General features: G+C 38.1%; 1 protein-coding gene across 1 annotated transcript in view; it reads right to left on the reverse strand.

Annotated features, from left to right (window-relative positions):
• The window catches only part of CNIH3 (cornichon family AMPA receptor auxiliary protein 3), a 49,536-nt gene that overhangs the window by 20,859 nt on the left and 11,844 nt on the right, over nucleotides 1–16,833 (reverse strand). The window contains exons 2-3 of the mRNA XM_017812960.1: nucleotides 6,614–6,682; nucleotides 3,388–3,435 (exon numbers count right to left, since the gene is read on the reverse strand). Coding sequence (XP_017668449.1) covers nucleotides 3,388–3,435; nucleotides 6,614–6,682 — 117 coding nt within the window. The remainder of the gene's footprint in view (nucleotides 1–3,387; nucleotides 3,436–6,613; nucleotides 6,683–16,833) is intronic.

The raw sequence follows: 16,833 nt of genomic DNA on the forward strand, positions 1-16,833 counted from the left end.
AGACAGTTCAAGTTCATCTGGAACATCTTTGAGATTCATGTCACCTTGCCTGTGGCTACATTTCTTGCTGAATCTGCTCTCTTCCAATCATCCCTTCAGGACTTACAAAAAACCCTGCCAAAATCCCCAAATAAAATCAAGAATAATAATTGAGCTCTAGGACAATATTTTCTTACACTTGTGGTTTCAGGAATTTTAGGCATAACTTAACTCAAATGCTCCACTACAGTAGGAAAACAGGTAAAAGTCTGTCTTTTATTTATGTCAACTTCTTCCCAGTTAAGTTCTATTTCCAGTTCTGATGCTCAAAAATCACTCTTACTTTAGCTTAATGAAGCTTAAAAACAAATATTTGCTGATAATTGGAGAAGGGTCACTTATACTGTTCAGCAGTGTTTGGCATGAGCAAACTGAAATCTCAAATGTCTTTGCTGAGCAAGAAGTTCAATCAACTCTCCTCCTTAGTAAGGATTTATCAAATTAATTCAAAAATTATGATGCATAACCTAATCAAAATTTAATTTAAATTTCCTCAGAGGTAAAGTAATAATATTACAGTGGTTGATTGATGAAATATACTGTGCTTTAATCTAGGAAATTCCTAATTGTCTTTAGTGCTAAAATAAGTATCTCCATCAGGAATCAATCTTGTAGACAGATTTCTTGAAATACAACTGCAATTACAATTATATAATATTGCTGTCATCATTAACTGAATATATTTTAACAGCCCCACCAAAATATTTAATCATAAAAATCATGGTAGACCTCATAGGCACACCAAACCTATCACAGTCCTCAGCAAGGCTGATGAGCCCAAGAAGCCTGTGCCTCTGTTACAGTGCACTGCACTAGCCCAGTGCAGCTCATCACAGCTAGTTTGTGTACCTCTGTACAGCATTGTAATCACATCCTTAGAGAAACAAAGGCAATTTAGGAAAAAAAAGAATAGCACAGAGGCTGCACAGCATCTGCTAATACTAGTGCGTGTTCTGTGTGAACCATCTAACACTTGTAAGACAACAAACATGCACATAATGGAATATTCAACAGCTTACAGCACAGGAACACAAATCTATGCTATTAAGCCTCCAACACACACCACTGAATAAAATGAGATACCTGTATCCTGAGAAAACTTCACTTTGTGCTGGCTTCAGAAAACAAGCCTTCTTCTCATTTATTGCAAAATAGAAGAGATTTGACCATGGCTATACAAAGTTCATAGCTTCTTCATACATAATCATTCTTCAGTAACCAGAAAACTTAGGCTTATCTAATTCTATAGCACCATAAAAACAAGGGCCCCTGTGTGCATGCATGTACACACACCAGCATTATATATATCTGCTTCACACAATCACTACTTATTTTAATGATATAGAAACATTTTCCCCAAACTAAACATCAGAAAATGCCTGGCTGTAGAATAATTAAATCTTCCATTCTATTTTGAAAAGTGGAAATAAGTTATATAATATCTGGTGAAATATCACATACCCAGTCACAGTTTGGCAATAAACTTTTTCAAGTATTTTGGAGATAAAAATGAAAATCCATCCTTAAGAAAATCTTCACCCACTGGGATCAAATTAATATGACATATTGTATGCTCATTTAACAATTTACAAGAACCCCTTGTAAAACCAGTATATAATGAAATATATGAAATATATGAAATATATGAATATACTTTTATAGCCTACCTATAACCTTTTAAAGAACAAATTTACACCATATCTTAAGAATTAAGTTCTAATGTCAAAGCCCTTTAAAAGAATTACCTGTCTTCAAGACATAGGAAAACAGGTATGCTGTTGTTTCGTAGAAAGAGAAACAGACCCTAAAGCTACACAATGTTATATTGAGGGATATATTTAGTGCTTGCTGGAAGCATCCTAACTGCTATTGTCATGTATCAATATAGCTGACACACAATTCTTTATTGTTTTTCCAGAGTTTTCCTCAACAATGACTCCTTTATACGACATAAACTACAGCTATTTTTAGTGATTGTCAGATTTGAAGACTATAAATCTCTGTAGTTACTGCACCTTCCTCTTCTTGCATCTAATCTCTCAATTAAAACAAATATGTCCCCAAAGAACTTCGAAGAAGAGGCTGAATTAACAAACTATTTAAGTGAACCAGAAGCAAGGCAATCCCTTATGAATACAGAGTCTGCAATTAGCCAAAATGCTCCATTTTGCTGTTCACAACGAGGCTGAGGCTCAATAAAAATTAAACACTGATGCAGGCAAAGCATTCCCATGGGGCTCACATATATTAATACATTACCACTCAACAGTTGCTTTATGTCCAAGAAACTGGGACACAGCTTGAAACTGGCTGGCTGCCTGTTTGATAAAATGGAAAGCTATTGGTGATAAGTATTTTCTCTTATTTTCATATCCCAAGGGTCATAAACAGGCTCAGTAAGTATTTAAATGCAGTTCCTAACAGTCACAAACTCATAATGGTGCCAAACAGATATGACTCAGGTTCTGACTGATCAGAGAATAACAAGCTCATAGATTCTGCTTAGAGTCACAGTCGTGCCTTTGGATCACCCCAATCCCTAGCACTGCGTTTCCTGAAACCTCTAAGTACCTTAAAACCAATTCAGTTCTTAGCTTGATTAGGATGCAGGCAGCAGTCCACACTTCAGTGATGACCTTTTTAAGCAAAAATGTAGAATAATTTAGGTGGCTTTATTACTACTCTGCAGAACACAATGTACAGAAACTTGAACTTACAGAATAAAATAGTTTAGATCTATGATTATTTTTACTTTAATAGGACAGAGTCAGGAGAACAAACATTGTTTATTAAAATGTTTTTTGAAGCCACAGACAAGTAATCCACAAATTATCAGCTCCTTGAAATCTCTCAGAAATGAGGCACTCAGCACCTGACTGTGTCAAGTTAAAATACATACTACATCAACTTTTCTATTCTATCAACTAGAAACCTTAAACATTAAACATGTAACTAATAAAAATGTTTAGTTTATCAAACAGTAAGTCACTTTTCAAAAAAAGGGTATTTTTAGAGCCTGTACTACAACAGTATCAGCAGCTTTATAGGACTATAAAAAAGAACCTCAAGCTGCAACTGCAAAACTATTCACCACCTTCAAAAGGCTTGTTCTGGAATGAAAGGGCTGATGTTCTGAAGTTCAGTTCTTATCCAGACATCCTCTATTATGGCAACCTTCTATAATTTGTCTTACTCTGTCCTTACAAAGTCATCATGACTTTCACTTCTCTGTAGAATCCGGCCTTTCATCAACTGAGTGTGAGGATCAAAGAGAAAATAAATGCACGTCACCACTGGATGGACTTAATTCTCACGAACTTCACAAATCCTAGGTTAGTTCATGCTCACCTTTCGCAGGAGGAAGCAAATCCGCTCAATATTTCTCAGCCGCTCTCTCTGTCAAGAAAAAGGAGGGGAAAGGCAGGAGATTAGCTGGTGTTACAAATTAAGACAATATATTACAATTACAAGGGTGAATGTTTTAATTAATGGCCGCAGTGAAGCAATATATGTTGTTAATCTGAAATGACAGCATTCACTTCCTACCTACTGCTAGCAAGCTAAGTGATTTACCCATTTCAAAGTCCCAGTAAGTTATTTTTTCATCTGTTACTGGGTGTAACAATATCAACTGGGGATTCCAGTCTGTTAGCCTCGAGCCAGAGGCTACAAATGTTTTTTAAGTCAGCCTTTGTGCAAGACTTGGTCTTGCATCTTAAGGTCCCCCACATCTGGCTTCAATATAATTCTGAATGGGAAAAACAACTATAACATTTGTATGGCAGCTCTTCCTCTATCACCAAGATGGTGCCTCAACATGTGATATTAGTATGTAACCCGTTAGTGAAAAATATTTGAACTGTCCTAGAAATGCCACTTTAAACGACAGATGCATTCATAAATACCGAAAATCACTGCAATTAAGTACTGTGACTCAAAAGATGCTTTAAGCTCAACTCACAGAAAGAAAACAAATCAAAGACAGGTTTTTTTTTAAATGGCTCATAATGAGAAACTAACCAGTACAATCAAATTTCACTGCATAACCCTATCATTGAAGTTATTGTGGAACACTCTACTGTTGGTTACACTGCAGAAGGCAGAGTGGTTTTGTTGTCCTCAGAAGACTATCTGATAATATTTTCACTAGACATGGGAAAAATATTCCAAACAATTAACTTCTTTGTACTATACCAATGTAAGAAATCAACTCTCCCTACGCTTTCTGCTTTTCAAATGTTTTAAATTTGCCACAAGTTTGAGTTTTATTTCTATTCTCAAAAGAAATGCCTCTTTTGCTTTTCTGTCCCCAAGTTTAAGCCATTTTTTTAAAAAGTATCATTTTGGAAAGACAATGAGGCAGTGGCAACTTGATAGGCACCAGAAAAATACTGTGCCTCTTTTTGGTGTCTCTGAGCTAAAAGACATTCAGAAATGTTAGACTCACAGTTGCAAACATGAGAATGGATGTGTATGGACATGCCTGTGAAGCTGCAGAAAGCTCTCTTGCCTTTAGGAGGTAAGTGGAGAGAGAAAAACAGACCTCTCAATTCCCTTTAAATAGATTCCTAACTGCAGCTGGCCTTGGAGAAGTAGGAAGTCTGTCTCTGAACTATAGGTAATAGAGGGCAAACCAGGACATTTGAATTAAATTCTAAGTACTGCCCTTGTTTTCGTCCCTGATTTCTCTTTAATTCAGCCCCCTCTTATCAAAAAGGCTCTTGTCCTAGTTAGGACAGCTGAGATCAGTTCATCATGGTATGGGTGTAACCCAAAACTGTGTATTCTATAGCCTTCCATGCCATTTCCCAGAAACTGTTGTCAATAGACTATTCGCACCCTCTGCCCATAAGAGCCTGACTCCTCAGGCTATAAACTAGGTGTTAAGAGGCCTGTGAGATAGGAGGATGCTCTTACCTTTTATGGAACTCCCTGAGGGAAGTACTGACCATTCCTGCCTGAACTGGAGAATATATAAACCTGGAGTTTCAGAACTTTTCACCCCGCTCGTGGGATCCAGAAGGAAGACTGCAGCTCATCGCTCTCAACCTCAGCTGGACTGCAATCACCGCTTCTGACCAGACTGCAACAGCTCTCCCACCAGCAGGTTTTTCCCCTCTCCCTTTACTTTGGACTCAAGCGGGGCCCAGGGAACACCACTTTGTTCATGCCCCCAAGGTATTGGGTTATACATTTGGGTTTTGTGGGTTAGGACCAATTGTTTGTTTGTGTGATTGTGCTTGCTGTGTTGTTTTAATAAATTGTTATTCTGACTTGTGGTCTCTCCTTTGAGTTGAGTTCATTTTCCCTGCTGGTTAACTCTTAAACCAGCACAGCTCTACCCTCTGTCATGAAAACATTGTGGGAGATACATTGGTAAACATTAGACACTCTTACAGTGCAATAAGGAAAACTACCCCACTAAATAAAAGGAATATGGGCACAAGCAACTATGCAGAGGGAAAAAGAAAAACACACTTGAACAAATGTATAAGAAATACCTGGTACAAATAAATACACATTTCCTGTGCAGTTCCCAAGATGGGAAGTAAAAACAGATAAAGTGAATTCAAAATCAGATTACATCCAGTAAACTCAAAACCAGTTTATATCCACTGAAGTCCTCTATAGGATTTCTTCACATAATTTCTTTCTTCTATTTTCATGCTTTAATTATGTGTTAGTGAACTGTAAAAAAAGCCTTCTTATTCTAAGATTCACGTAAAGTTTATGCTTAAAATCATCAGTGGTCTAAGCCGTACCACAAATCCTCTGCTGAGTTACGAAACAGGGTTAAATGGCAAAGTACTGAATCTGGTTATCATTTGCAGGCAATTCAATAACTTGATACTCTGTAGAGATCAAATCCAGCACCTGTTGTAGTCATTGTAATTCCCAGTGAGATGATGGGGAGCCAAGTTCTGCTCTCAGTTCTGGTAGTACAGACTGACACATGTTTAGCTGTAGTCAGCTAAATCACCCTAGATTACAGCTTTAATTAGCAGAGGAATTTTGAAATACTTAAATCTAGGCTGCATTTTTGGTTCATTAGTTAAAAGTGAGTTTACAGTCCCAGGGTAATATTTAAACTTTTCCATAGCAGAAGCAGCAGAATATGATATTTACTCTTAAAGCATGGGAGCACTTAGAGCCCTGCCATTGGAGAGAGAGAGGTCCACGAACATGCCTCTTACCAAATCTGCTCAAGCTTTTGGATCATTGATACAGGCAGTATGGGAAAATGTGGTCATCCCATGCTTGAACACAGAGAAGGCAAATTATTTCAAAAAGGAAAACTTGTGCCACAGCACGAAAAGGTAAAAAAGAAAGCATTAGCATCACATCAGCTTTTGAATTTCCAAATTATTTTCCTGCCTCCTTCAGCAAAAAGGAAGGCTATTAGCATAAAAAGTAACCATCTGTCTTCCCAAGACTGGCCCAGTAAATCAATTTTCCAAACCACACTTGACTTCACAAGAGACTCTATATTAATTTCACTCAGACTTCACTGACAGCTCAGCGCATCCCCCTTTCTTGAGCAGGTACTGTTTAGCAAACCGCTGGTTGTACTCACTGCGTGGGCTGGGTTGCACTGATCGATTGGGCTCTTGAAGTCTGTCCGAAGTTCATCAAAGGCAATTATCTGAAAAACATTTTTTTTTTCAAATACTGTAATGAATGTTCACTCAAACACTTATTTTCCTTTAGAGACAAGGTAGATGCATTGCCTTCCTTCCTCGCTTTCCGGAGAAAATAGCTTCTCCAACACACTCCCTCCAGAACTAAGTAGCTAAAACAAAACATGGGATACTCCTACATATGAAACCTAGAGCTCATTAAACTGTCACTCTGTAGAATCATATCTACAGCCTTTTCAGCGTTGTTACTTTTCGTATTTCTTCCCTCATATCAGCCAGAATTCTTTTCTCAAATTTCCACATGGCATAAAACTATTTCACAAACAAATACATCTCCAAATTCGAAGGAGAAAGTCATTAGCTACCCAAAACTATTTCACAAACAAATTTCACAAACAAATTTCACCCAAAACTATTTCACAAACAAATACATCTCCAAATTCGAAGGAGAAAGTCATTAGCTACCCAAAATACAGAGGTGGATCAGCTATGCTGCTCCAGGTTTAATACATAAACAGTCCATTTTTATTAGTTATTAAACCTACTTCAGATATTAAGTCTGAATTAGTATCATCTTTACTGTTATGAAGCTGCTATACATTAACAAACAAATTCCTCAAATGGTAAACCATTCTAGAGCAAACATGTGCTTCCTAAATTCTGGCAGGTTTTAGAATTTTACTTCAGACCTCATTAACAGAGAGATGTTTTTTGCTCAAGTCCTTCAGTTTCCTCCATTAAGACACACTTGCAATTACTGGTCCTTTTAAAGCAGGGCAGATAAAAGTGCCTATAAAAATAACAATATTTGAAAGTGTTTTCTTGGAAAGAAAACAGCTGTAGTAATCCTCATCATATTCCATTCACAGATCTCAAATCACATTCTTAACTTTATGTTTGTATTCTAGTGATACCTTTTCTTCTGCTTCTTTCTTGCTTCACCCGAGGAAGGAAAGCTCACTATGACAGGCACCACATAAACAGATGTTAAAACAATGATTCCTTTTTAGATAATTTACAACCCAAAGTCTCTGTGCTCAATAAAAAGATGATGTAAGTATAAGGCAGCAGTTGGGTAATTAGTATGTGAGTGCAACAGCCATTCTACAACATGCTATAGCAGCCTGGGCCTAACTGTTCAAAAAAGAACCGTGTCAACACAGACCTGCTGCATAGGTAAAACACATTCATTTTACAGATATGGAATGAAGGAGCAGAAATCCTAAAAATGGCCTATCCATGAATTATATAACAATCTGGCTAGAGGCTTGAGAATAAAACCTAGAAGCTACAACCCACAAATTTAAGCACTACTCCACATCCCACTCTAATGCTGCATTCATCACACCGAAGCACATTTAAAAATCAAAAGTGTGGCATTTACAAGAGCACTCTACAGAGTTCAATTTATTCAACTATGACAAGTCAAAGAGGCAGAATAAACCACAAAGGGAACTATAAAACATGATTATAAGTGAAACATTTCTCCCCATGGATGCAGTAGCTCTACAAGTTAGGAATTAGATCTGCAATGGTAAAAGAGCAAATAACAGAAAATGTTAGAGGCTTGGAGTGCATTTGTGAAGGATAAGGCTCACAACACCTCTATATTTAAAACTTCTTGAACAGGTCTTCATATTCTTAAGCTGGACCAACTGCTAAGAGGTTTAGAACCATGCAAGTCGGACACACATGTAATTGGGTACCTCTTTGTAACTGGATATCAACATCAGCACTGACAGCACTGACAGGAAGGGGGAAGGATGGCCCTGTAACAGGTAAGACAGCTGTCTCTCATAGCTGTACCACTGATTTACTTTAGGATGCCCTTAAATTCTCTTTACCTCACTGCACTGGTACTTACAGATGTAACTTTAAGAAAGAAAACTGTTATCAGCTTTGAGTGACAGCTATTTTTATTAATGTACAGTGGTTACAGGTTTTTTTCCACTGTAAATGTAGCGATGAGTCTTCTTTCTGGTAGTCAGTAAGAGCAGCCAGGAGTTTATCATGAAATGTCAGTCAGTACAAGATCCAACTCATGCTGTGAGGAAAGACTGTCTGAGACAGCATTATGGGGAACCTGAATACTGAAATCATAAGATAGACTCCTTCCAAGAAGTTCAGGAAAGCCTCACTTGGCTGCTCTGAAAGACAAAGCTGTTAAGGCAGGGCTCTGTTGAGCTAGCTTTAACTACTACAGGCAAGTCTTGAAGAAATCCTAAATGACAGTTTGGAAAAGAGGTTAGCCCCAAATATACTGCACATTTAGATTTCCTATTTTTTTTCTTTCTCTGTTTATTTATTTTATTTATTTATTTATTTTACCAACATTCCCAACTCTCGAGCCCAAATCCTACTCTTTATTTGCTGGCACTCAATTTATGTTATGTTGTATATATCTAAGTGCCTTGACACATTGCTTTCATGGAACCAGTAAGTGTAAATACAATAATCCCATAATCTTTTGAGATGTCTGCAAATTATGACAATGTTGAGAGACAGTCCTGCTACACCCAAGAGAGGCTGAGGTCTGGTATCAAGCACATATGATTTGAAGAAAGTTTCTTCAATAAAAGTTTTGGTGTCTCTCTGGAAAGTAGTTGACAAAAAAAGATTCTCCTCAGTTCTTATCATTTTACTTCAAAGAAGTTCCATAATAGGTCTTAAGTTGTTAAATCTCCAGAAATGGAAATTTAGCAATGACATTATTTTAAATTATGAACAAACACATTCCTATTTCTTATTTCTCAGTTAGAGTGAAAACCTTGAAAGTATAACATTAGGTAGGCTCACTATTAGAGGGAATATAAACTCCTAAAGTGTTTTGGGGGCACGTTTTCTCCCGGTTTTTTGGTTGGTTGGTTGGGTTTTTGGTTCTGTGTTGTTTTGTTTTGGTTTAAATCTCACAGTGTTGGGTGTCCTAATTCTAAAACCACAACTGAGAAACAGAGCTGTAGCTTCTTATGATTTCTGGTTGCTCACAACACATTTGGTAACTGTGCAACAAATTATATTGCATTACAGAAAATATGGCTGGGCTGTACTGCTGTGGGGTTTACATAATTAATTAGGAAACGTCTTCCTCTTTCAATTATCACTCATCTTCTGTAGCAGTTCAATGCCCTAGGACATTGTGTGGCTGGAGGTGCCATTTTTCCATCCAAAAATAACAAACTACTTGCCTCCATTAAGTTTTTCACAATACTTTCACGGGAGGTGCACTGTTCTGACCACAGACTAGAGAAACGAGCTGCTGCCTGTTGACATTTTAGCTGGATGCTTCTGCTACTGCTTCCCACATATAAACCGCCCAGAGCTGCTGAATGCTCTGGGACAGCAGCTGGATATGCTCAGGGGCTGTTTCACCTCAGAAACCGCCACACTTACCAGCATCTTGACAGAGCAGTTCATTTCCAGGCAAACAGTGTAAGAGATCCCAGCCAGGGCACTTCAGCACATGAATTGTCATGATTTCACCTTTGTAAATGAATGTATTTCATAAAGTGTTCAATATCTTTTCAGTTATCCAATCTAATTTGATCCAGGGTGACAATTAAGACTACAAAATATACACACACAGGGACATCAGCAACCTCATCTCTCGAAAGGCCACACTATAAGCAGACTGTTCCAAAGAAAAATGACCAACCTCTAGTCATAAAGCTGAACAAATAGCTAAGCACTCAGCATTTTGGAAACATGTGCCAGGGACTGATCTTACACACAGGAGAAATTTATTTCTATTAGGAAACATTAATGTTGTACATTGGCTTCATAGACAGAGAATAAGGACCATCTGATATTTATTTAGAAACTCAAAGGAAAAAAACCTAAACCACCAAGTTATCTGTTTACTTGCAAAGCTATATCAGAGGGAAAAAAAAGTGCATCATGTTTAGCAATAATTTTTAAAATTACTGCAGAAACAGGCTGGGGTTGAATGGACAATGGATATTGCACTACCTTCTGCCTTGAGGTCTTTTCTCTGTGAATCCACATTGCAAATCATTGCAGGAAGTTTGTTCTGCCACTGCCCTAGCTATGCTTTTTCCTGTTCATAGAAGTGTATTAGAAGTGTACTTGTGGTTGTTTTCCACCTAATAAAACTAAAGGTCTGTAAAAATACTGGTTGCAGTCTCTGATTCACACCATCTGCAAACCTCAAAACTCCAAGTGTAAGTCAGCAAGGAGTCTGCCCCAGTTTGAACACATACTGAATCAACGAGATTGTGATGACAATATGTTTCAACTGCAATGATATTTATAAAATTTGTTTTCATTACCCACACTCTCTGTGCTTATCTTTCCAGACTGCAACAGCTTTGAATAATGAAGTATTCACATAAGATCGAACCTGAATTTTGTTTTCTTCCTATGCTTATGTACCAATCAAATCGAAAACTTCACTTAATGCTAGAAACAAGCTATGACATCTCATTTTTAGGGAAGATACTTTTTTTTAATCACTGAGCTCTTACAGAAACATATTTTAATTGAGACTCTGATGTTTCAGGGTGGCAGTGAAGTTGGTGTGGGTGTGAAACCAGTGACAGCAAAGAAGTTGGATATTATTGCTTCTTGGCATCTCAGAAAACTTAAGATAAAACAGAACTTGATGACAACCACACTAACCACAGACCAGAACAGTAACACTTAACATATGTTTCCTTGCCACCACCCCGTCAATGCACCACAATCCCATCTTGAAGGAACTGTCTTTAATGGTTCATTTAAACAATTTGTCTCCCCCTCCACTCTCAGATGCAGCTTTCACAGTGCCCATACTGGCAGTTCATAGGCTGTCTGCAAGTCAGCACATGGACAGAAGGTGGGCAGGTTTAGGAGCAGGCTGTCCTCCTAAACTTCATGCCAGCCTATCAACTGCTCCATAGACATATTTACTGTGTTGGAGAAATCATGCCTGAACCATGAATTGAACCATGTTGATGCAGTCTGGGTGAGTTATTTTGCTGGATTTTGTTGACCAGAAGCAACAACTGACAAAACATGTGAGAGATTCAATCAGGTATGAATGAAAAAGTGCCTGAAATGGAAGATAAGTCACTGCCTTGACACAATGGAGTAAGGGGAGCCCATAGAGAGATGCAGAGAAAAGTGACATCAACAAAGTGACAGACTGAGAGAACAATCTTTGCTACCCAATTCTTATCATGATATGAAATGAATCTGAACAGAAAATTTGGTTGGTGAACATTTATTCAAGATGGTTGTTCCTCTTTCCTCTTTCTCTTCTGATTGAATTCATTTGGTTCATGCTATCAAGCATGAAAGATCATTCAAAATTGTACAAATGGATGGGCAACCTGCCTCAAAAGCCAGAAAATGTTATTCTTTTTATCATATTTTATTCCTTACCTATATCCTCTTGTTAAAGGATAAAAAAGGAAAAAAGTCTCAATCTTGGCTTCAATCATACCTCACCATGTAACACGGTAACTTCCCAGACCGGTGTATCTGAAATGCTGGTTTTTGAGAATCTTAACACTACAGCAAATAAAGAGCAGAGAAGAAAATGAGATTAATGGTATTTCTTTATTCTCCTATCTCTTACCAACGTATTTAATGTTCTGAATACTACATTTATTAATTCACCATATATTAATAAAAATAAACAGTAATAACTAACAATGCTTTGCAGTTATAAATCTCCCTTCAAGGCAATGAAGGTCTTAACAAATGCAAGGAAAAATATAATTTCCATTTTTTTTATACAAGGGAAAAAAATGAAGCTCAAAGAAATTAAATTACTTACAGAATCAGTGGCAGAAGAACCAAAGCCTCTGGATTACTGCATCATATAAAATGTAAGGGGAAACAAATACTGTCAGTACACTGATCATTGTACTGTTGTCCATCTCTAGAGCAGAGCACTGCTTTAAGCAGAGCCCTTTTGGATTAGGATTGCAAATGGTTTTAAGTCACTCAAGGGCAGAAAATTTTTCTATTTTGTCAGATTTCGCACTAACAATTGTATGGCATTTCCTTGCTCTACTTAGCTTGAATTTCACATGCTGCCACCACCAAACAACCCTCCACATAGAAACCCGAGCACATTGCTAAGGCAAACAAAGTTCCTGTGGCTCCAACCAGGGCTGCACAAACATATACCTGAGCTCCCAGTCTTCATTTTTTTACTGAAATTTTTTTGACTGTAAAAGGATGTCGTATTTAGCCCAACATAACTTAAACTTTTTAGGCTCTAACTGGAGGCTAGCTTAATCAGGAAAATCTTATTGTAATTTCTTAAGTATTTAAGTCAGATATGAAGACTTTTCCAATAGAAACTCCAATATGCAAATTCAAAACTGCATCATCTCCATTCTGCAAACACGATTCAAAAGGATTTCCTATCTACCTATAGAAATGCAGAGGTACAATTATACCAGTCTGCACTGGTATAGTTACACCACTTTATTCCCCTACGTAAACAAAAACTATACTTTCACTTTATATATATATATATATATATATATATATAAAGTGAAAATTAAACAAAACAAACAAAAACCCCCAATCCTATACAGATGGACAAAAGCAGTATTACTGCATCAGCTACACCAAATCAGATTCCCAAGCCTGCAGAGATGTGCAAGAGAAACCACTAAGAATAACTATTTGGCAGTCACCCGAAAAGTCCACCTTTTAGTACAAGAATGAAAAACTCCACCCATACCATTAAAGAGACAGAAATTCATCTTCAGCAATACAACCATTTTGTACACAGCTCTGAGTTACTATTTCCATGAGTTACCAGTTACTATTATTATTGCAACACTGCAGACTACAATTTGAAAAAGCAACCTGTTTTCTGAATGTAAAGAATTAAGGTTATTAATTTTGACAAAACCGCTAAAAAACCTCAGCAGCTGCAAAGTTCTATTGTGAACACAATGTTTCCAGAAGGATGATTTGAGAAACATCTATTGACAGATTTCTGCAACTGCTATGAAACAGGCTTTTAAAAATAATTTCATCCAAGTGCAAGGTGAAACAGTTAAACTGGCTAACAACAGGATTCTGGTCACAGATTTCACTTGCTCACCACAGACACTGAAATATGTTCCCCAGTCATCCTGAAACTGAGATATCAACCCTCTCCTTCAATAGAGAGATGTCAACCCTCTCCTTCAGGAGAGAGACAAATGTCCCACTGATTCCCCAAATAGAGAGTTCAAAGATTACCTGTGCTTGTATCACAACTTTATACCCACTCACTGTCTTCCAGTCTAGACCAGCTGAAATCCAGCCAGACAAAAATCATCTGTAGACATATAAACTGCATTTTGTTACAAGAAGAAAGACAAGTAGCAAGCTGTGCAGGAGGGATGATGCCAATATAGCTGCACAAAGCCTGTTTCTAAATAGGCTAATAGTTTTGCTTCCTGCAGCTAAAGCACATTTCGAAACAGACCTCAAGTGGAGGAGGAATTTTTAAGGTAAGTCCAGACTGCCACGCTTCCTTCCCTCCCCAAAGGATTTCATAATTTTGTTGTCATGATTCTTTTCCTTTTTTTTTTTTTTAAACCTTACATTACTGCATTCAGTAGAGGGGAACATTTCAGGAAGTAGTGTTATTCTGTGAATCAAGCACGCCCCATAACTCACCCTCCGTGGAACACAAAGAGTTGCTACCAACACTAAGAAAAACCACCACATTTTCAATTAGCATCAAAACTGGTGAATACATCACGTTGTTCTGAACAGAAAAAAGCTCACATGTACATACAGATGCATTACTTAAGTTTAATTACATTGAGTGTGGTAGAAACAATTCTTCTACCTCAGCTAACTTAAAAAACCATGTCTTCTTTCTTTCAGAAGAGAATCTGAACCATTTGGTTACTAATTTTTTTGAAACATGGATAACAGTGTCAGTTCCACTGCTGGTACCATGCTACTGTGCATAAATATACATTTCACTGATGGCATTTCAGAGGCAAGAGACCAACTCTAATTTTTCTGTATTAAAACTTTATACAATGTGTGACCATTCCACTTAGCAGGATATCTGTGTCTGGAGACTCTATGGGTCAGTGATGAAGCTAATGTCAGGGTCTGAATCAAAGGCACCAGGTATGAACTTGGCACTCCCAAGTGCTTATATGGATGCCCTTCTCCTTCTACCAATAAAATCTTACAGAGCATTTGACAGTGTTTCTCACCAGCCCCAAAGGCACAAAATCTATGTGCCTTTGTAGGCTGGGGGAAATACAGGTTGCATCTCTGCCTCAGTAGGGAACTGACTGTAAATCTCCCACACTCCCTGTACTTTTGATACAAGCCTTCCGCCAATATTCTCTTCCTGCATATGGCCTCCTCCTCCTACATGCAATTGAGTATTTTATGTGGATTCTTTATGAAACAAACAGGTTTTTCCATTTAGACCAAAACTTATGAAACATTTCAGTATCTAACCGCTTCTGATTTCTTCGGTTCAGCACCAAAACCCCAGGACCAGATACTCACGGAGCACCAGTGACAACAAACTAACATGCCATTATCAAGAATGCTGTCACTTGTTAGTTAGGTACTAACTTAATCTGACAGTCAGGACTTGAAAAGCAAACAATCTGCTACAGTGAGGATTCCCGGTCACAGCCACACGTTCAGCAAGCTAAGAAAGGGCATCACAGAATCACAGAATGGGTCAGGTTGGAAGGGACCGCACTGGGTCATCCAGTCCAACCTCCCTGCTCAAGCAGGGCCATCCCAGAGCACATGGCATAGGATTGTGTCCAGACAGTTCTTGAATATCCCCAGTGAGGAAGACTCCACAACCTCTCCGGTCAATCTGTTCCAGTGTGCACAGAGTAAAGAAGTTCTTCCTCATAATCAGGTGGACTTGCCTGTGCATCAGTTTCTGCCTTTTGCCTCTTGTCCTATTGCTTGGCACCGCCAAGTAGAGCCTGGCTCCATCTTTGTGGCATGCTCCCTTTAGATACCTACAGATACTGGTAAGATTCCCCTCTCAGTCATCTCTTTTGGAGGCTGAACAGGCCCAGCCTTTCCTGACAAGAAAGATGTTCCAGTCCCTTGATCAAAGCAAAGGTTAAGCAAAGGTCCTCCCAGCAAAGGTCATGCAGACTCTTGCACTAGCTTTTTCTTCTGGAAAGGATGCAAACAAAGACTACACCTGCAGATAAACTGAACAAGCATTTCAAGATAATGAACAAGTTAGGCCAGAACTTCACCCCTAGTCTTGATCTCTTTGATGGACCAAAAGGAAATTATGGGAGTTTTGATCCAAGCTTTACAGTTGAGGTGTCAAACTCAGATTTGTGGCTCTGATTCAGGGAATATCTAGTGCAAATGAACTGGTTTGCAGATCTCTCAACCAAGCAGGGGGAGATGAAAGCAGCACTATTTCCTATCCATGCCTAGGAGAGGCTGGGGAACTGCTTTCAGCACAAGAGAGAGCACTGCTGTGTCCTTGCTTCTCTTTATATTAAACTCCGTACAACTAAGAAAATGCAACAAGAAATGAAACAACTAAGAAGTATGTCTCACTACCTCTGTACCTCAGATGCATCATTACAGCTTTGTACATCTTCTAGTTGTATAGGCCAAGTTCTTCACTATCCAGCACTTTCCACACCAAATCAGGGACAGGCTAGACATGAGTTGGTGAAAGAACTAGTACAAGAGGCTGGCCAGGGGCAGAAGGCAAGAGGAAGAGTGGTAGTCTGGTCACGTTGGACCAATAGCAGGTTAATCCTTGATGGAAGCAATATATAACTGGATACCTATAGATGTGAGAGGGTTTATTCTTCTGTCCTTGTTTTTCCTCAAAATTACATATTATTTCTAATTTATCCCAACATAAATCAATGTGCTCCCATACAATGTTTCTACTTGCCTTTTTATTCTCAGCGAAATTACAGTTTGGGGGATATGCAAGGAGAAGGACACAGATGCATTAAAGCCACAAAGTTCCATCTTCATAAATTATTCTCAAAATGAACCGAAGCACTTTTTCTATTACTTAACAGCACCGAGCTGATAATCCCAAAGCTTGGAATAAACAGGATGTTCCTGCAGAATAAATTCAGGGAAAGGATAGTAAACAAAGGGGAAAATGTACCAGAATGTGTACAACTAGAAAAAAATATTTGCTCCGAAGAAGAAGGTAAGA

The sequence above is a fragment of the Lepidothrix coronata genome, unplaced genomic scaffold (genome assembly GCF_001604755.1).
Source record: "Lepidothrix coronata isolate B3197 unplaced genomic scaffold, Lepidothrix_coronata-1.0 Scaffold38, whole genome shotgun sequence".
NCBI lineage: Eukaryota > Metazoa > Chordata > Aves > Passeriformes > Pipridae > Lepidothrix > Lepidothrix coronata.